The sequence below is a fragment of the Heterodontus francisci genome, chromosome 4 (assembly GCF_036365525.1).
Source record: "Heterodontus francisci isolate sHetFra1 chromosome 4, sHetFra1.hap1, whole genome shotgun sequence".
Classification (NCBI taxonomy): Eukaryota; Metazoa; Chordata; class Chondrichthyes; order Heterodontiformes; family Heterodontidae; genus Heterodontus; species Heterodontus francisci.
In genome coordinates, this window is record NC_090374.1 from 203,732,444 (window position 1) to 203,753,925 (window position 21,482).

General features: G+C 44.5%; 1 protein-coding gene across 2 annotated transcripts in view; it reads left to right on the top strand.

Annotated features, from left to right (window-relative positions):
- Window positions 1-21,482, top strand: part of LOC137369475 (SH2 domain-containing adapter protein B-like) — a 1,226,906-nt gene that overhangs the window by 237,047 nt on the left and 968,377 nt on the right. For both annotated transcript variants that reach the window (XM_068030757.1, XM_068030758.1), the window contains exon 4: window positions 7,827-7,980. In XM_068030757.1, the coding sequence (XP_067886858.1) occupies window positions 7,827-7,980 (154 nt within the window). The remainder of the gene's footprint in view (window positions 1-7,826; window positions 7,981-21,482) is intronic.

Sequence of the window (21,482 nt, forward strand, 5' to 3'; positions counted from 1 at the left end):
GGTAATACTGGGTCAGCTTGCTGAGCCTCACCTAGGGAAAATCCATTTAATTCATTCCCTGGATCTCCTAACTTTCCAAAGAAAGTCTCGGACAGGCAGACCTCATGGTCATTTGCCTGCACTGCCAGTGCAGTCTCCTCTGGGGGAGCTGGTTTGATCATGGCCTGACCCACTACACATTCAGGGATCCTGCAGGGGACCCTGCCTGCCACTGCCCTGTCTCTCTAACATCCTGCGGTCTTTCTTTCACTACTGAGAGGGCTAACACCTTCATCCCTGCCAGATCATTACCTAGCAGCAGGTCAACCCCGTCCACAGGCAAACTAGGGACAATCCCTACAGTCACCAGTCCCAAAACTAGGTCGCACTCCAGGTGCAAGTACAGGCATACACTGCCCTCCAATACATTCCCCACCATTCTGGTGTTCACTGCACTCTAGAGGAATGGTCAGGCCTTTTCCCAGTAAAAGGGATCTGGTGGCCCCTGTGTCCCTGAGAATTACTATGGCTACTTGCCCTACTCAAGGGATGAGTTTGCATGCTGCCTGCATCGCTCCCCATGCACATTTTCAGGGGCTATCCAATTTGCCCCCAAATTCTTTATATTGTTACCACTGAGGCAGGAGTAATGCACTGTCAATTCAGTCCCATGTAGCATATTATTAAAGTTTTCCAAATAACTGAAATTAGCCAAATTAAACACTACTAACCCTCCAGAATAAAAATACAAACCAGGTATCTTTAAACAACAACAAATTAACTATTTATAAATAAACTAATTCTTAAACAATATTAAGATAAATCTATGTCTAAAAGACTTTATAAATTCTTATGCCTCCTAACTTTCATGCACATATACATGTTAACCGGTTTTAAAAATGATGGTTTAAATTAGAGCTGTTCCTTAGGAATAATAAAATAACTGGGTTGTAAGTCTTTGTGGGTTACATTCCCGGTTCGTTGAGGGTGTCCCAGAATTGAATTGTCAGCTGCCAATCGCAGTCGCCAGGCAAATTCGACGAACAGTCTTTAATGGATAGTTCAAAGCACTTTGGTTGCAGCAGGCATCACATAGTTCTTTCAACGAGGAGTATAGCAACAGGTCTATTTGGATTTTTAAATTGGCAGTCCATCAGTAGAAATTTTACTGAGAATTCCAGAACTCCCAGAAGCACAAAAAGGCAACAGAAAGTCTCTCCTGAGGAAAAGACTTCTTAGAGATTGGAAGTAAAAAGGAATTTGCTACCTCCAACAGTGCAAATATTCTTTCAGGGGTTTTTTCCTTCTCCAGGTGAAACAGCCTGTAGACCAAAGTAGATTTTCTGCTGAGAGAGACAGATAACTCCTTTCTTCCATGTAGAGCACGCTTCGCTGGTCTCCAGATCAAACTGGTTCTTTACCCACAATAAGCTGAAACAATACAGCATGTGACCACCTCTCTCCTGCTGTTGCCTAGGAAACAGGCTTACTGTTGGCACACATTCTGCCCAGAGGATCTAAAAGCTTCTCTCTGCCTTAAAAGTACACAGCCGCCCTTAGTTTTTAAACAGAAGTTTAAAAAAAGCTCCTATGACAATTTACTGTGATGCGGATAGAGATAAAATATGTAAATATTCAGTTCCCATTGTCAGGCAAACCCCCCATCTACCAAGACTGAGGAACACATGATTTTTGCCACATGAATATTACAACTTAAAAAAAGTTGCAAGCCCCTGACTGGAAAGAGATTTGCATAGTAACAGATGGTGTTTAAGCAATGGGGACCCAGTAGTTGCTTCCCCAATACACAGAAGTGATCAGACCAGTTCTAGTTACATGACTAACTGGCTGTTGCCGAGGTTTGAACTGAGAGTTTTAAATTGGAGAAAACGGTACTGGAGATCAGAAAGCCATGTGCTGGTGGCCTGAGAACATCTCCTCTTTTGTCTGCCTGCCTCCATCTCTTTCCGACAGAACTGAATCTTGTGAAGACACGTAAACTCAGCGAGAGAAAAATCTCCTATGCGACAAAGTTTACGAAGAATACTGGGCCCCAACGAAACGCAAGACCATATCTTCAATCAAGGATGACAGTGAGCTTGAGAAACAGTAACAAGATATTACCTCAAACTTTTCTACTTCTCTTTTCTGTCCCTATTTGCATGTGTGTATGAGTGTGCATGCTAGCGTAAGCGCATCGTATATCCGTAGGCATTAACTGTATTAGAGTTTAAGTTTAATGTTTAATAAATTAGACATATGGATGAAAATGGAATAGTTTAGGTCAGATGGTTTCACAGGTCGGCGCAACATCAAGGGCCGAAGGGCCTGTACTGCGCTGTAATGTTCTATTCTATTCTATTCTAAATCTCACTTTCCTTCTTTAAACCAAAGAAAGCCTGTATGTGCTCATTTCTTTGCCTTATAATTGGAAATTTGTGAACAAGTATTCACAAAGGGGGAGCTCAAAACATAGAGTCATAGAGAGATACAGCACTGAAACAGGCCCTTCGGCCCACCGAGTCTGTGCCAACCAGCAACCATCCACTTATACTAATTCGGGCGGCACAGTGGCGTAGTGGTTAGCACTGCAGCCTCACAGCTCCAGGGACCCGGGTTCGATTCCGGGTACTGCCTGTGTGGAGTTTGCAAGTTCTCCCTGTGTCTGCGTGGGTTTTCTCCGGGTGCTCCGGTTTCCTCCCACAAGCCAAAAAGACTTGCAAGTTGGTAGGTAAATTGGCCATTATAAATTGTCACTGGTGTGGGTGGGTGGTGGGGAAATATAGCGTCAGGTGGGGGATGTTTGGTGGGAGTGTGGGATTAGTGTGGGATTGGTATGGCTGGGTGGTTGATGGTCGGCACAGACTCGGTGGGCCGAAGGGCCTGTTTCAGTGCTGTATCTCTAATCTAATCTAATCTAATTCTACATTAATCCCATATTTCCTACCACATCCCCACCTTCCCTCAATTCTCCTACCACCTACCTACACTAGGGGCAATTTACAATGGCCAATTTACCTATCAACCTGCAAGTCTTTGGCTGTGGGAGGAAACCGGAGCACCCGGCGAAAACCCACGCGGTCACAGGGAGAACTTGCAAACTCTGCACAGGCAGTACCCAGAACCAAACCCGGGTCGCTGGAGCTGTGAGGCTGCAGTGATAACCACGGTGCCGCCCTGTGTTTAAAATTGAACCCTGTTACAATAAAACCAGGTGAAAATAGTATCAGACCCCTAGACACCTTTCTTTCCTGGTCATAACAGAAATTGGGTGCTAGCGTCTGGGATTTTGCCTACAGATGAATGAGTGAAATGGAAGTGGGAAGTCAAATTGTTCCCAATCAAAAAGAGCAAAGATCAATACAGGTTTTCTTGTAGTTTTGTGTGATTGAATATTAATTGCAACCGAAACGAGTAGCTCTCTAGTACTTCACTAGGGTGAAGTAACTTGGGATAAGTTAAAAGCATTAAGGGGTATAGAAAAATGGCTGAGCAGCGTGGGATCACTGTATATGGCAAGGCTAGGAAGTCTGAACCCCTAAGGCTAGTGGCCAACCATTGTTCCCTCGAATCTGAAGAAGCAGAAACAGGGTTAGAAGTAGACCCAGAGAGGGTACTGCTAGCAAAGTTACAAGTGGAACAAAGAAAACTTGAATTAGAGGAAAAAGAGAGGGAGAGGCAGGAAAGGGAGAAAGAGCCTTCCAAAAGGAATGTGAAGGGAATGAAAGGCAGGAGAAGGAACAAGAGGCAAGAGAGAGAGAAAGAATATTCAGGCAGGAATGCAAAGAAAGAGAGTTACGGCGGCTTGAGTTAGCTAGGGGGCGACAGAGTAACCCTAGTGAAAGCATGGCCAATATGGAGCAGCAGAATTCAGGGCTGGGTACGAGGTTGCTAACACTCGCTCAATTAATTCCAAAATTCCAATGAGGAAGATGTGGATGCATTTTCTGTGTATTTCGAGAAACTGGCAAAGCAATTAAAATGGCCAGCTGAGACCTGGTCTCTCTTATTACAAAGCAAATTAACTGGAAAAGCCCATGAGGTTTATTCCTTGTTGCCAGATGAAAGTTCATCAAATTATAAACTGACCAAAAATGCTATCCTTGGGGCATATGAATTACTACCCGAAGCCTATCGCCAAAAGTTTAGAACCTTCAAAATGCAAGGCAATTAAATTCCTCTGGAGTTTTAAAGAAGCAAGCAGCTGGCTTTTGAGCAATGGCTGAGGGCTTTAAAAATACAGCTCAGCTATGAGACTCTCAGAAAAGTAATCCTGTTAGAGGAATTTAAAAACTCTCTCCCACTCTCAAAAAGGCCCACGTCGAGGAACAGCAGGTTCAGGGAACCCGGCAAGTGGCCATTTTGGCCCAAGAATTTGCTTTAATTTTTAAGTCAGTTTCCGAGGGGACAACCTTTCCTAATCACCCCCACAAATCCGAAACAGACCAAGGGTGGGAAGATGATATCTGCCCAGACAGTCCTGGAAGAGAAAGGAAAGCAGCAGACGCAGGGGGCCTCCTCCAGCCACAAAGGAAGGTGCTGTGAGTACAAGTGAGACCCGGAGACCTGTGTGCTTCCATTGTAATCAGGCAGGGCATTTAAAAGCTGACTGCTGGAAACTAAAGGGAAAACCGGTCGGGTTAAACAGGGCACACCCGTTCAGTGACAACGGGGACCTGATGGATAAAACAGAACAAGCTGCGGCTTTAACTGCAGTAAGAGTGCAACCCAGGCAGCTTACTACGGCCAGTGCAAGAAAAGTTAATAAGATTCCTGAAGGTTATCAGGGTTTTGTGTTTGAAGGGAGAGTAATCCCATATCCCTCGAGTGGGGCAAGCAAGCCCATAGTAATTCTCAGGGACACAGGGGCCACCAGATCCCTTTTACTGGGAGAAGGCCTGACCTTTCCCCCAGAGAGTGCAGTGAACACCAAAATGGTGATAAATGTGTATGCCTGTACCTGTACATCAGCTGCACCCGGAGAGCGACCTAGTTTCGGGACCGGTGACTGTAGGGATTGTTCCTAATTTGCCTGTGGATGGGGTTGACCTGCTCCTAGGTAATGATCTGGCAGGGGTGAAGGTGGTAGCACCCCCCCCTCCCTCCCCCAACCCCAGTAGTGAAAGAGAGACCACAGGAGTTCAGAGAGACAGGGCAGTGGCAGTCTCCTGCAGTTTCCATGAATCTGTAGTGGGTCAGGCCATGATCAAACCAGCTCCCCCAGAGGAGACTGCATTGGCAGTGCAGACAAATGATCACGAGGTCTGCCTGTCCGAGACTTTCTTTGGAAAGTTAGGAGACCCAGAAATGAATTAAATGGATTTTCCCTAGCTGAGGCTTAGCGAGCTGATCTAGTATTGTGAGAGTTCGCACAGGCTGAAGCAGAGGGGATCCCTGACTGCTACTATTTAAAGAATGAGGTACTGATGAGGAAATGGAGTTCTCCTCACAGACCTGAGGGCAAGGAGTGGACAGTAGTTCAACAGTGCCGCAGAGGTACCTGGGAGAAATATTAAAGGCCCATGAAACTACAGTGGCCGGTATACGAAAGACCAAAGCCCATATAAGACAGCAATTTGGCAAAAACTCCACAAAGATGTGGTGGAGTACTGCAGGAGTTGCCACATGTGCCAGGTTGAGGGGAAACCCCAATCTATAATGAAACCTGCACCTCTAAGTCCTGCACCAGTGTTAGGAGGATCCTCCAGCAGAGGGCTGGTGAACTGTAAGGGAACTGGCGAGAACAAAAGGGGACAGGCAGGCACAGAGCTGGCAAATGTTAAGAAGGAGAAGGGGAAAAAATGACGAAGAGGACAGGTTAAAGGAATTCTGGGGAACCAGCCCCGACAAATGTGAAAACTTAGACCTCATATCCTCCAATGGGAATGCAGACTCTAGAAGCACCCCACCAGAGTTGCTAACAGCATTTACAGGAACCTGTAGAGACAAAGGGAGTACTCTAGGGGGCACAGAAACCATGAAGGTGATGCCTCACATAGTCGAAATGTCACAGGAGAATGCAGTTAAGTCTGCACAAATTCCTGCAGGTAGGAGTGTCCGAGAGAACAAAGGGAAGTGTAACAAAGACTCCTCCCCCACAGTCGGAGGAAAAGAGAACCACCCATCCCCGAAGCCATGACTTGGGGAGTTCAGGATAGACCCGCCCACTACTACTATCCTGAAAAAAGGGCAAAATTAAAGCAGCCCTGGCACCCACAACAGACCAATTTTAAATAAGCTTAAGATTGATGAATGAATGGAAATGAAAGAGAGAAATGCATGGCTTTACTTTCTGTATCTTATATTTCTCTCAAACTCTGTAATGAAATGCACCATGTTTCTTCAAATCGCATTTCATTCCCCTGGATGTGGAGGTGTCAGGCAAACCCCCACCTGCCAAGATTGAGGCACACAAGATTTTTGCCACATGAACATTAAAACTTAAAAAAAATTGCACGCCCCTGATTTGCACAGTAACAGATGGTGTTGAAACAATGCGGACCCAGTAATTCCTTCCCCAATACACAGAAGTGGTCAGACCAGTTCTAGCCACATGTCTAACTGGCTGTTGCAACGGTTTGAACTGGATTTTTTAAATATGGTGTTACGACCAGGTGAGAAAGGTGACAGTGGTCTGCTACTATCTTTGCCTGGTCTTATTGTAACAGGGTTTAATATTAAACACAGTGTGTTTTGAGCTCCCCTTTTGTGAATCCTTGTTCACAGTTTTCCAATTATAAGGCAAAGAAATTATGAGGCAATTTTTAAATTGGAGAAAACAGTACTTGAGATCAGAAAGCCGAGTGCTCGTGGTCTGAGAACATCTCCCTCTCTTTCCCATGGAACTGAATCTTGTGAAAACACGTAGACTCAGAGAGGGAAAAATCTCATATGTGAACAAGGTTTACGAAAAATACTGGGCCCCAATGAAGCGCAAGACCATATATTCAATCAAGGACTACAGCGAGCTTGAGAAACAGTAACAAGATATTGCCTCAAACTGTTCTACTTATTTTTTACTTCTCTTTTCTGTCCCTATTTGCATGTTTGAATTGCATGTGCATGCTAGCTGGGGAATGTCGTATATCAATCGGCGTTAATCGTATTAGAGTTGAAGTTTAAGGTTTAATAAATCTCACTTTTCTTCTTTAAACCAAAGAAAGTCTGTTTGTGCTCATTTCTTTGCCTTATAATTGGAAAACTGTGAACAAGGATTCACAAAAGGGGAGCTCAAAACACAGTGTGTTTAATATTAAACCCTGTTACAATAAGACCAGGCAAAGATAGTAGCAGACCACTGACACCTTTCTCACCTGGTCGTAACACCATATTATAGTCCTCCATTCTGTCTTTATATAGCACTTTGATTTCATATTCATCGTAAGTAAATCAAAATTTACGGCAATTAGGAAAGCAGAGAAGCAGGAATGGTTGGAACTTAGGAATTCCTGTGCTTGCAGGCTGAAAACTTGGAAGATACGAAACTGAACCCCTGCAGCTTCACCACTGACGGATGGATACAATTAAAACATGCCAAGGTTATATTGGCAATTTGCTTTTATATGATTCGAATTTTGTCCTTATTCTTTTGAATTTTGATTCAGCATTCAGTTGTTTTTGATGTTGACATTTTTAAGTTTGAATTGCGACATCTGTAATCATTGGACAATCTTAGTTCATAAAGATATCAAAAAGGCTGAGAAAATAATTTAATTAGTTCTAACAAAAAAAAAGAGTTGGGTCCAATAACTTTTCCTGGTCCTGAATTTTTTTATCTTATGAGAATGGCTAAGAGCGAAGGAGAAAACTTTTTTAAAGTATGGTTGTTGTGTCTTGTCTCTTTGTAGTCCAGTTCAATGGAATTGAGAAAAGGCAATCCTCTCCCTTACGTGACAGACGCAGGCAACTGATGCCCCCAGGTCTAATCAAACATGGCGGTCCGGAGTTCTGTGGGATTATAGGAGAGAGAATAGACCCAAACACCCCACTGGAGAAACAAGTGTAAGTCAATGTTTTGTACTTTTGTGCTCCAAACAGCCCAATCTCCCTTTTAAACTGTCATGTTTTCTATCAGAGAATTAATCAATGTACTGGCTGCCTATATTTGCAAGGTGGGAAACTAAAATTCACATCTGTACTTGTAGAAATGGAGATAACCGTTGAGTTCATTTTGACGACATTTATGTGACCAGTGTTTTATCATAATTTATGATTTCAAAATTAATAAGTAACAAACTGTGCCACGAATAATGACAGTTTTCAGGTTTAGTAACTATATAGGTTTAGGTCTGTAATTCTTTTAAGGCAAATCTCTAATCTTTGCCCTGGAACCATTATGTATGGACACTGAGTGAAAGTTGGGTTCTGCCTGCTTGCAGGATCCAGAATCGACAGCTGATTCATCCTGGGAACTTTGAGCTAGGGATTGAGTGGGGGTGAGGTGGAAAAGTAGGATATCTTGAATCAAGAGAAGGGAAATAAAATTGATACCACAGTGTGAAGAAATGCGAGTTTGGAATTCAGTATTTTGTTCCTCCCAATTGCTCTCCTTTGCTCATTTTTCTGGAGATGGGCAGTGCATGTTGGAATATGAGGACCTGGGTATCAACAGCACATAAGTACATTGCCTAAGTGGCCATTGTTATTGGCTAACTATGATCTAATGTTGGCAGGTTATTTAACTGTAAGTAGCATCACAGCCACACCCAGTGGTCCTCACAAGAGCTGACATGCACTTAGCAGTTGGAGTAACTCTTTTTGAAATTTGTTTGGGGGATGTGGGCATCGCTGGCTTTGCCAGCATTTTTTGCCCATCCCTTATTGCCCTTGAACTGAGTGGCTTGTTCGGCCATTTCAGAGGGCATTTAAGAGTCAACCACATTGCTTTGTGCCCTGGAGTCGCATGTAGGCCGGACCAGGTAAGGATGGCAGATTTCCTTCCCTAAAGGACATTAGTGAGCCATTGACAATAGTTTCATGATCACCACTAGACTGGCTTTTTAATTCCAGATTTTTTAACAATTGAATTCAATTCTACCATCTGCCCTGGTGGGATTCGAACCCATGTCCCCAGGGCATTAGTGTGGGGCTCTGGGTTACTAGTCTAATGACATTACCACTATGCCACCGCCCCCCCCCCCCCCCTAACTGGTTAGCAATCAGGAACAGCAGAACTGGTATATTTTTAAATAGGAATATGGTGGCGAAAATTTTTGAACATATACAAACCAAGTCTGACCTGCCTCAGCCTGTACTTCTGCAATGTTCTGTTCCAGGCAATCAATAGTATGCAGGTGCAGGAAGGCGAGGAAGAGTCTGCCTGAATTAAAGATTTTGATTTAAAATACAATGGCACTGTTACCAGTTGCCACACAATATGTTACTCTCCTGATCTATCCATGGTGAATCAGTTTTAGACATATTAGAAGTTTTAACCTGCATGGGTTTGGATGCGGGTGAGGTTAAAATGGCAAAAATGTTAGTGTGTCAGGAAGCGGGTTTCAACCTGACGACTTCTACATTTAGCTTCAGTGCATTAGGCTGCATGTCGCAACCCACTCAGGAGTGGAGGGTTATCAGTCTCAATGTGTCAGTCATTCCATGACAGCGATATTAAAATGGCTTTTGCAATTTAATTGTGGGTCCACAGGTTTCCCGGGCTTCCTGGAACTTGACGTAAAGGCAAGGTGAGAATAATGTGGCAATTGAGAAACTGGAGATGTGACAGGAAATATGCCAGTAACTACTGCCACCTCACAGTTGCTTTCTTGCCTGCTTGTGTGAAAGGCTCCATTCACCATGCTTGTCCTGAGTGTTTATTTTACACACTTTGGAAGTTACTTTTATATCTGCGGCGCAGTGGTTAGCACCACAGCCCCACAGCTCCAGTGACCCAGGTTCAATTCTGGGTACTGCCTGTGTGGAGTTTGCAAGTTCTCCCTGTGTCTGCGTGGGTTTCCTCCGGGTGCTCCGGTTTCCTCCCACATACCAAAGACTTGCAGGTTGATAGGTTAATTGGCCATTATAAATTGCCCCTAGTATAGGTAGGTGGTAGGGAAATATAGGGACAGGTGGGGATGTGGTAGGAATATGGGATTAATGTAGGATTAGTATAAATGGGTGGTTGATGGTCGGCACAGACTCGGTGGGCCGAAGGGCCTGTTTCAGTGCTGTATTCCTAAACTAAACTAAACTTTGACATAAGGGCCTGATGGGATCTACCCCTGAATACTGAGGGAGGCAAAGGCGGAAATTACTGGGGCCTTGACAGAAATCTTTGTATCCTCATTGGCTACAGGTGAGGTCCCAGAGGACTGGAGAATAGCCAATGTTGTTCCTTTGTTTAAGAAGGGTAGCAAGGATAATCCAGGAAATTACAGGCCGGTGAGCCTTACGTCAGTGGTAGGGAAATTATTGGAGAGAATTCTTCGGGACAGGATTTACTCCCATTTGGAAACAAATGGACCTAGTAGCGAGAGGCAGCATGGTTTTGTGAAGGGGAGGCCGTGTCTCACTAACTTGATCGAGTTTTTTGAGGAAGTGACGAAGATGATTGATGAAGGAACGGCAGTGGATTTTGTCTACATGGACTTCAGTAAAGCCTTTGACAAGGTCACTCATGGCAGACTGGTACAAAAGGTGAAGTCACACAGGATCAGAGGGGAGCTGGCAAGATGGATACAGAACTGGCTCGGCCATAGAAGACCGAGGCTGGCAGTGGCAGGGCGCTTTTCTGAATGAAGGGATGTGACTAGTGGTGTTCCGCAGGGATCAGTGCTGGGACCTTTGCTGTTTGTAGTATATATATAAATGATTTGGAGGAGAATGTAGCTGGTCTGATTAGTAAGTTTGCGGACGACACAAAGGTTGGTGGAGTTGTGGATAGTGATGAGGATTGTCAGGATACAGCAGGATATAGACCGGTTGGAGACTTAGGCGGAGAAATGGCAGATGGAGTTTAATCCGGACAAATGTGAGGTAATGCATTTTGGAAGGTCTAATGCAGGTGGGAAGTGTGCAGTAAATGGCAGAACCCTTAGGAGTATTGACAGGCAGAGAGATCTGGGCGTACAGGTCCACAGATCGCTGAAAGTGGCAACGCAGGTGGATAAGGTAGTCAAGAAGGCATACGGCATGCTTGCCTTCATCGGTCGGGGCATAGAGTATAAAAATTGGCAAGTCATGCTGCAGCTGTACAGAACATTAGTTAGGCCATACTTGGAATATAATTCTGGTCGCCACACTACCAGAAGGATGTGGAGGCTTTGGAGAGGGTACAGAAGAGGTTTACCAGGATGTTGCCTGGTCTGGAGGATATTAGCTATGAGGAGAGGTTGGATAAACTCGGATTGTTTTCACTGGAATGACGGAGGTGGAGGGGCGACCTGATAGAGGTTTCCAAAGTTATGAGTGCCATGGACAGAGTGGATAGTCAGAAGCTTTTTCCCAGGGTGGAAGAGTCAGTTTCTCGGGGTCATAGGTTTAAGGTGCGAGTGGCAAAGTTTAGAGGGGATGTGCGAGGCAAGTTCTTTACACAGAGGGTGGTGAGTGCCTGGAACTTGCTGCCACGGGAGGTGGTGGAAGCAGGTACGATAGCGATGTTTAAGGGGCATCTTGACAAATAGATGAATAGGATGGGAATAGAAGGATACGGTCCCCGGAAGTGCAGAAGGTTTTAGTTTAGACAAGCATCAAGATCGGCACAGGCTTGGAGGGCCGAATGGCCTGTTCCTGTGCTGTACTGTTCTTTGGTCTTTGGAGATATCATCTTCACCTCGGAGGTTTTCACATCTCATTCAGCACTTTGAAACTCTGATCTATCAGATCAGCGTGCATGCTGCTAATGTTATGTTACTTTGGACGTTAGATGAGGACCAGGGTGACCAGCAGCAGCTTCAGCAGCGGGAGCAAGAGCAGCACCAGCAACATCTGGTTGCTCATAGACCTGCAGCTCCAGGGGAGAGAGGATCAGCAGGAAACTGCAGCTCACAGGAGGCCATACCCGGCTCACAGGGTTCACAGGCAGAGTATAAGCTTCCTCCATATGTTTGAACACCAGTGTCTTAGGATGTTATGCCAAGTGATGGCAGGCATTTGCAGCCTGTTGAAACAAGACCTGCTGCCAAGTGGACCTGGTGGCCATACTTTACCATTGCTTTCAAAGTCACCACCACCCTCAACTTCCTTGCCTCTGGATCCTTCCAGGGCTCTCCCGGAGATATTTGCAGGATCTCACAGTTGGCAGCCCACAAATGCATATAAAGGTAACTGATATAAAAACAAGAAATACTGGAACCACTCAGCAGGTCTGGCAGCATCTGTGAAAAGAGAAGCAGAGTTAACGTTTCGGGTCAGTGACCCTTCATCGGAACTGATGGCTTGCTTGTCAGGGCCAACTGTTATCATTGAATCAAGGAATGGATACAGCACAGAAGGAGGCCATTCGGCTGCTGTGCCCTTGCCAGTTCGCTACAAGAACAGCTCACCTGGTCTCACTCACCTACCTTTTCCCTCTCGCCCTGCAAAGCTTTTCTCAGCAGATAATTATTCAGTTCTCTTTTGAATGCCTCGATTGAATCTGCCTTCACCACAGTATCAAATAGTGCATTCCAGATCTAACCATTCGCTGCGTGAAAAAGGTTTTCCTCTTGTCGCTGTCGCTTTTGCCAATCCCCTTAAATCGGTGCCCTCTGATTCTGGATCCTTCAGCTAACAGGAACAGTTTCTCTCTATCTATTCTGTCCAGACCCCTCATGATTTTGAACACCTCTATCAAATCTCTTAATCTTCTCTTCATCAGGGCAAACAGCCCCAGCTTCTCCAACCTATCCACATAACAGAAGCTCCTCATCCCTGGAACCATTCTCGTGAGCACTTTTCCTTAATGATGCCAGTCAGAATGAGCTCAGGCTGGCTTCCCACAGGCGTAGGGCGCCATCAACTGCACGCATGTCGCAATTAAGGCACTCCCAAATCCCAGGCATATTCGTCACTTCCACTGCATTCCATCAATGTGCAGCTGCTGTGCAAACACAAAATAATGTTTATGTTTATAATGTGTGCAAGGTTCCTGGGCAGCTGCAGTGATGGTTTTGTCCTGCAGCAGTCCACCCTCCCTGTTCTCGTCATACCTCAAAGCAGACTTACCGACTGGCTACTCGGAGATAGCTGATGACAGCTGTGAGGAATACAACCAATTAGGACCAGTTCAATGAAAGCCATATGATCAGATTTGTCATTGAGCAAGCTATCGGCATACTGAAGCTGTACTTCAGGTGTCTGAGCAGATCTGGAGCTGTCATAGAATGATAGAAAGTTTAAGGCACAGAAAGAGGCCACTCGGGCCCATCGTGTCTGTGCCAGCTGAAAAACAATCCACCTATTTTAATCCCACCTTCCAGCATTTGGTCTGTAGCCCTGCTGATTACAACACTTGAGGTGTATATTCGGACTCCTTTTGAATGAGTTGAGGGTCTCTGCCTCAAATACCCTTTCAGGCAGTGAGTTCCAGACCATCACCACCCACTGCGTGAAAATGTTTTTCCACATCTCCCCTCTAATTTTTCTGCCGATCACTCCCTAGTCACTGACCTCTCTGCTAAGGTGAATAGACCCTTCACCTCCACTCTATTCAGGCCCCTCAAAATTTTGTACATTTCAATCAGATCTCCCCTCAGCCTTCTCTGTTCCAAGGAGAACAACCCCAGCCTATCCAATCTTTCCTCAAAGCTGCATTTTTCCAGTCCTGGCAACATCCTCGTAAATCTGCTCTGCACCCTCTCTAGTACAATTACATCCTTTCTGTAATGAGGTGACCAGACTGCACACAGTACTCAAGTTGTTCAGTGTGCACCAGCCAGGGTCACCAGAATTATTGTGGTCTGCTATGCTCTGCAGAGCATTGCACAGCAGCAAGGTTTGGACCAACAGCAGGAACAAGGTGCATAGAGCATCTTCAGATGATTGTTAGGAGGAGGCAGAACATGGCCATTGTACCAGCAGCGGTGCTCGTTGCTGCCTTGGATGCCTTAATTATTGTGAGGTTCACTTAGGTTCCACCAGTACACCATCTGACAAGCAGATGCAAAAACCCCCGCCCTACTTATTGCCACTAACATCAAACAGTGCTGCAAACAACCAAGCACTTGTCCAACAGGTTTGATGTTCTTGCAGTTTGTGTGAATGAGAGCCAGGACTGCAGGGAGGATGAGCAAATTGACCACAGCACTGTGGTGCAGGGAGCCATTCAAGTGCGGGGAGTAAAAAGGAATGTAGTAGCATTAGGGCACAGGATATTTTGGGGGATTGATACAGTTGTCTGTAGTTGAGAGCAAGAGTCCCAAAGGCTGTGTTGCCTGCTGGTGCCAGGGTTAAGGGCATCTCCTCAGGGCTGGAGAGAAACTTGGACTGGGAGGGGAAGGATCCAGTTGTCATGGTCCATGTGGGTACCAATGACATTGATAGGACTAATAAAGACATTCTGCGGAGGGAGCATGAGCAGCTAGGGCTAAATTAAATATAGAACCACAAAGGCAATCATTTCTGGATTACTACCTGAGCCATGAATTGAAATAGGGCGAATAAGATCAGAGAATTGAATGCGTGGCTCAAAGATTGGTGCAGTAGAAATGGGTTTTGATTCATGGGGCACTGGCACTAGTACTGGAGAAAGAGGGAGCTGTTCCATTGGGATAGCCTGCACCTGAACCGCATTGGGAGCAGTGTCCTGGTGAATCGTATAACTAGGGCTGGAGAGAGAGCTTTAAACTAAACAGTGTAGGGGAGGGATCAGATGAGGGGAATTTAGAAAGTTAACGAGAAAGGGCGAGGCAGTAGTGTAGAGTAGTTTTACCGGTAATGATAACCAGAGTATGACTGGAAGGGACAGAGCGTACAAACATAAAAGTGCACCAGCAAATAAGGTCATAGTAGGGAGAAATGGTTAAAAAAAAGACAGAATTAAAAGCTCTTTATCTTAATGTGTGCAGCATTCTTAACAAGATGAATGAATTAATAGCACAAATAGAAATAAATGTTATGAAATGTTAACCATTACAGAGACGTAGTTGCAAGGTGACCAAAGCTGGAACCCCTAAATATTCAAGGATATGTGACATTTCGGAAGGATAGAACGAAAGGAAAAGGAGGTGGGGTAGCTCTGTTAATAAAGGATGAATTCAATACAGTAATGAAAAATGATCTTGGCTTGGAACATCAAGATGTAGGATCAGTTTGGGTGAAGATAAGAAGTAGCAAAGGATAGGAGTCACTGGTGGGAATTGGTTATAGGCCCCCTAACAGTAGCTACGCTGTAGGACAGAGTATAAATCAAAAAATAATGGTGGCTTGTAGGAAAGGTACTGCAATAATTATGGGCGGTTTTAATTTCCATATAAATTGGACTAATCAAATTGGCAAAGGTGGCCTGGAGGATGAGTTCAGAGTGTATTAGGACCAGTTTCTTAGAACACAATGTTCTGGAACCAATCAGGCCATTTTAGACCTGGTAATGTGTAATGTGACAGGATTAATAAATGACTTCATAGTAAAGGGTTCCCGAGACAAAAGTGATCATAACCTGATACAATTTCACATTCAGTTTGAGGGTGCAAGGTTATGTTCCAAAAATAGTGTCTTAAACTTAAATAAGGACAATTGCAAGGGTATGAAGACAGAGTTGGCTAAAGTTTACTGAGAAATAGGTTAAAAGGTAAGACAGTAGCAGACATTTAAGGAGATATTTCATAACTCAACAAAGATATATACCATTGAGAAAGAAAGACTCCACGAGAAAGACGCACCATTCGTGGCTGACTAAGGAAATTAAGGATGGTATCAAATTGAAAGAAAAGGCATACTATGCTGCAAACATTAGTGGTAGGCCAGAAGTTTAGAAAAATGTTAGAAACCAGCAGAGGATGACTTTTAAACAAAAAGGAAGAAATTAAAGTATGAGAGTAAACTAGCAAGAAATATAAAAACGGACAGTAAAAACTTTTACAAATATATGAAAAGAAAGACAGCTAAAGTAAGCATTGGTCTATTAGAGGATGGGACTGGAGAATTACTAATAGGGAAACAAGGAAATGGCAGAGACTTTGAACAAGTATTTTCTATCTGTCTTCACAGTAGAAGACCCAAAAAGCATCCCCAGGATAGCAGAAAATCAAGAGGCAAAAGGGAGGGAGGAACTTAAAACAATCACTATCACTGGAAAAAAAGTACGAGAGAAAGTAATGGCACTAAAGGCTGAAAAGTTCCCTGGACGTCATGGCCTGCATCCAAGGGTCTTACAAGAAGTGGCTACAGAGATGGTGGATGTACTAGTAGTAATCTTCCAAAATTCCCTAGATTCTGGAAAGATCTCAGGGGATTGGAAAACCACAAATGTAACACCCCTTTTCAAGAAAGGAAGGAGACAGAAAGCAGGAAGCTATAGGCCAGTTAGCCTAATATCTGTCATTGGGAAAATGCTAGAATCCATTATTAAGGAAATTATAGCAGGACATTTAGAAAATCGTAATACAATCAGGCAGAGTCAATATGGTTTTATGAAAGGAAAATCGTGTTTAACAAGTTTATTAGAGTTCTTTGAGGATGTAACAAGCAGGGTGGATACAGGGGAACCAGTCGATGTGTCTTTGGATTTCCAAAAGGTGTTCAATAAGTTGTCACATAAAAGATTACTACATAAGTTAAGAGCTCATGGTGTTGGGGGTGGGGGGGGTGGTAATACATTAGCATGGATAGAGGATCGGCTAACAGGAGAGTCTGAATAAATGGGGCATTTTCAGGTTGGCAAACTGAAATTAGTGGAGTGCCACAGCGATCTGTGTTGGGGCCTCAACTATTTACAATCTATATTAATGACTTGGATGAAGGGAATGAGCGTATCATAGCCACATTTGCAGGCAATACAAAGATTGATAGGAAAGCAAGTTGTGAGGAAGACACCAATAGTCTGAAAAGATAGGTTAAATGAGTGGGCAAAAAATTGTCAGATGAGTATAATGTGGTAAAATGTGAGGTTGTGCACGTTGGCGGGAAGAATAGAAAAGCTGAATATTATTTACATTAAGAGAGACTGCAGAGTGCTAGAATGCTGCAGTACGGAGGGATCTGGGTGTCTTTGTACATGAATCGCAAAATGTTAGCATGCAGGTATAGCAAGTTGTTAGGGCAGAAGGAATGTTGGCATTTATTGCAAGGGGGATGGAGTATAAGAGTAGGGTAGTCTTGCTACAACTTATAGAGCATTGGTGAGACTGCACTTAGAGTATTGCAGACAGTTTTGGTCTCCTTACTTGAGGACTATACTTGCATTAGATTTTGGGGCAAGGCCAATTTTACTAAACTGAGGAGTGATTTAGCAAAAAGTGGACTGGAAACCGCTACTTGAAGGTAAATCAGTGTCAGAACAGTGGGAGGTATTCAAAGGGGAGATTCAAGGGGTTCAGAGTAAACATGTTCCCACAAAGAAAAAGGGTGAGATGGTGAAATCTAGAGCCCCATGGATGGCAAGAGGCTACAGGCAGAAAAGGAAAGCTTATGTCTGACACAGAGAGCTCAATACTACAGAAAGCCGAGAGGAGTATAGAAAGTGGAGGGGTGAAATCAAAAAGGAAATTAGGAAAGCAAATAGAGGGCATGAAAGAATATTGGCAAGCAAAATCAAGGTGAACCCAAAGATGTTTTATCAGTACATTAAGAGTATGAGGATAACTAAGGAGAGAGTAGGGCCCATAAAAGACTAAAAAGGTAACCTATGTGTAAGGGCGGAAGATGTTGGGATGGTTCTTAATGAATAATTTGCATCTGTCTTCACAAAAGAAGGGGACGATGCAGATATTGTAATTGAGGAAGAGTGTGAAGTATTGGAAGTGATAAACATAGGGAGAGAGGAAGTATTAATGGGATTAGCATCCTTGAAAGTTGATAAATCACAAGGGCCAGATGAAATGTATCCTAGGCTGTTAAGAGAAGCGAGAGAGAAAATAACAGAAGGTCTGACCATCATTTTCCAGTCCTCACTGTATACAGGTGTGGTGCTGGAGGACTGGAGAACTGCTAACGTTTGTTTAAAAAGGGAGCGAAGGATAGACCGACTAATCACAGGCCAGTCAGACTAACCTCAGTAGTGGCCAAGTTATTGGAATCTATTCTGAGAGATAGGATAAACTGTCAGTTAGAAAGGCACGGGTTAATCAAGGATAGTCAGCATGGATTTGTTAAGGGAAGATCTTGTTTGACCAACTTGATCGAATTTTTTGAAGAAGTAACGAGGAAGATAGATGTGGGTAGTGCAGTTGATGTGGTCTACATGGGTTTTAGCAAGGTTTTTGACAAGGTTCCACATGGCTGACTGGTTAAAAAAATAAAAACCCATGGGATCCAGGGAAATGCAGCAAGGTGGATACGAAATTGGCTCAGTGGCAGGAAACAAAGGGTAATTGTTGATGGCTGTTCTAGCGACTGAAGGGCTGTTTCTAGTGGCATTTCGCAGGGCTCAGTACTGGGTCCCCTGCTTTTTGTGGTATATGTTAATGATTTGGACGTAAATGTAGGGGGCATGGTCAAGAAGTTTGCAGATGACACAAAGATTGGCTGTGTGGTAGATAGCGAGGAGGATAACTGTAGGGGCTGCAGGAAGATATTGATGGTCTGGTCAGATGGGCAGAAAAGTGGCAAATGGAATTCAACCTGGAGAAGTGTGAGGTGATGCATTTTGGGAGGTCAAACAAGGCAAAGGAATAAATGGGAAAATGCTCAGAGGTGTAGAGGAAGTGAGGGACCTTGGGGTGAATGTCCACAGATTCCTGAAGGGAGTAGGACAGGTCGATAAGATGGTTAAGAAGGCATATGAAATCCTTTCCTTTATTAGCTGAGGTATAGAATATAAGAGCAGGGAGGTCATGCTGAAACTATATAAATGATTGGTTAGGCCACAACTTGAGTACTGTGCGGTCCTGGTCACCTCATTACAGAAAGGATGTAATTGCACTAGAGAGGGTAAAGAGGAGATTTACGAGGATGTTGCCAGGACTGGAAAAATGCAGCTTTGAGGAAAGATTGGATAGGCTGGGGCTGTTCTCCTTGGAACAGAGAAGGCTGAGGGGAGATCTGATTGAATTGTACAAAGTTTTGAGGGGCCTGGATAGAGTGGAGGTGAAAGGTCTATTCACCTTAGCAGAGAGGTCAGTGATGAGGGGGCATTTAAAGTGATTGGTAGAAAAATTAGAGGTGAGATGAGGAAAAACATTTTCACCCAGAGGGTGGTGATGATCTGGAACTCACTGCCTGAAAGGGTAGTTGAGGCAGAGACCATTTAAAAGGAGTCTAGATGTGCACCTCAAGTGCTGTAATCTGCAAGGCTATGGACCAAATGCTGGAAGGTGGGATTAGAATATGTGGATCGTTTTTTGGCCAGCACAGACAAGATGGGCCAAGTGGCCTCTTTCTGTGCCTTAAACTTTCTATGATTCTATGATGCCATTCAGAGAAGGCTCACTAGGCTGAATCTGGGATGAAGGGCTCGTCTTATGAGGATAGGTTGAGCAGGTTAGGCCTTTACTTGCGTTTTTCTAAATGAGAGGTGATTGAAACATATAAGATTCTGAAGGGGCTTGACAGGGTAAATGCTGAGAGAATGTTTTGTTTTGTGGTGGAATCTAGAACTAGGGGGCACAGTTTCAAGATAAGGGGTCTCTCTTTTAAGACGGTGATGAGGAGGAATTTCTTCTCTGAGGGTTGTAAATCTTTGGAATGCTCTTCCCCAGACAGCAGTGGAGGCTGGGTCATTGAATACATTTAAGGTTGAGATTTTTGATCTACAAGGGAGTCAAGGGTTATGGTGGGGGGCAGGCGCGAAATTGGAGTTAAGGCCAGAATCAGTTCAGCTATGATCTTACTGAATGGCAGAGCAGGCTTAAGGGGCTGAATGGCCTACACCTGCCCCTATTTCTTATGATCTTATGATCTCTATCACAGACCTCCAATTCAGCATTGTGTAACACGCCCATGTGCAAATACGAATCTTCCACGCCCAAGCATTTCTATGTCCGTGGCTTCAGTAGAGGTAGAGACAGGCTGCTTAAGTCCTTATTCTGTCTGCTGAAGTGTTCTCTGCCGACGTCCTCTATGTTTTGGAGCCATGAGGACCTCACCAAAGACTGCTCCACCAGCACCTTTACACAGGCAGACTTGGCCAGCAGGATACAAGGCAGCATGTGAGGTACTGCCTGGGGCTTTGTCGGAGGAGGAGTGGAAGTACTTTCACCATCATCCCTCTTGTGGCTCACCCACACTTACTGCTAGCAATGAACTGGAGAAAATATCATATCGGTGACATGTGACATCATGCCATTCATGAGGACAGACTCTCCATTCTTTCTGCAAGCATGCACAGTTGAACTGGGATGTCTGCCAGTCATCGCACATTCTTTGCTGCTCCAAAAGCATCCTGTTCATTGGCCCCCAAGGTACAGCGTTTACATCCAGCTAAGCAGAGCTTGGAGCGTCCTGCAGCCTCCAACGCAGACTTTCCACTGCTGCCCCTGTCTCCACCATCTGCTTTGTTCACTTGTGATGTGTGAGTCACCAAGTGAAAATCCAACTATCCTCCTTACCGGTCCCACCAAAGTGTGAGTATCTGAGCTAGTGCTTGGTCTGCATGAGACCTGTGACAGTGCACCCTCAGAGAGAGTGACCTCCTAGAAACATAGAAAATAGGAGCAGGAGCAGGCCATTCTGCCCTTCGAGGTTGCTCCACCATTCATTGTGATCATGGCTGATCATCCAACTCAGTAACTTGTTCCCGCTTTCTTCCCATATCCTTTTGATCCCATTAAACCCAAGAGCTATATCTAACTCCTTCGTGAAAACATACAATGTTTTGGCCTCAAATGCTTTCTGTGGTAGTGAATTCCACAGGCTCACCACTCTCTGGGTGAAGAAATTCCTCCTCATCTCAGTCCTGAATGGTTTACCCCGTATCCTTAGACTATGACCCCTGGGTCTGGACTCCCCCACCATCGAGAACGTCCTTCCTGCATCTACCCTGTCAAGTCCTGTTAGAATTTTATAGGTTTTTATGAGATCCCCCCTCACTCTTCCGATCTCCAGCGAATATAATCCTAACCGACTCAATCTCTCCTCATACATCAGTCCCACCATCCCAGGAATCAGTCTGGTAAACCGTCGCTGCACTCCCTCTAGGGCAAGAACATCCTTCCTCAGATAAGGAGACCAAAACTGCACACAATATTCCAGGTATGGCCTCACCAAGGCCCTGTATAATTGCAGCTAGACATCCCTGCTCCTGTACTTGAATCCTTTCACTGTGAAGGCCAACATACCATTTGCCCTGTTGCACCTGCATGCTTACCTGAAGCGACTGGTGTACAAAAACACCCAGGTCTTGTTGCATATTCCCCCCTCTCAGTTTATAGCCGTTCAGATAATTTGCCTTCCTGTTTTTGCTACCAAAGTGGATAACCTCACATTTA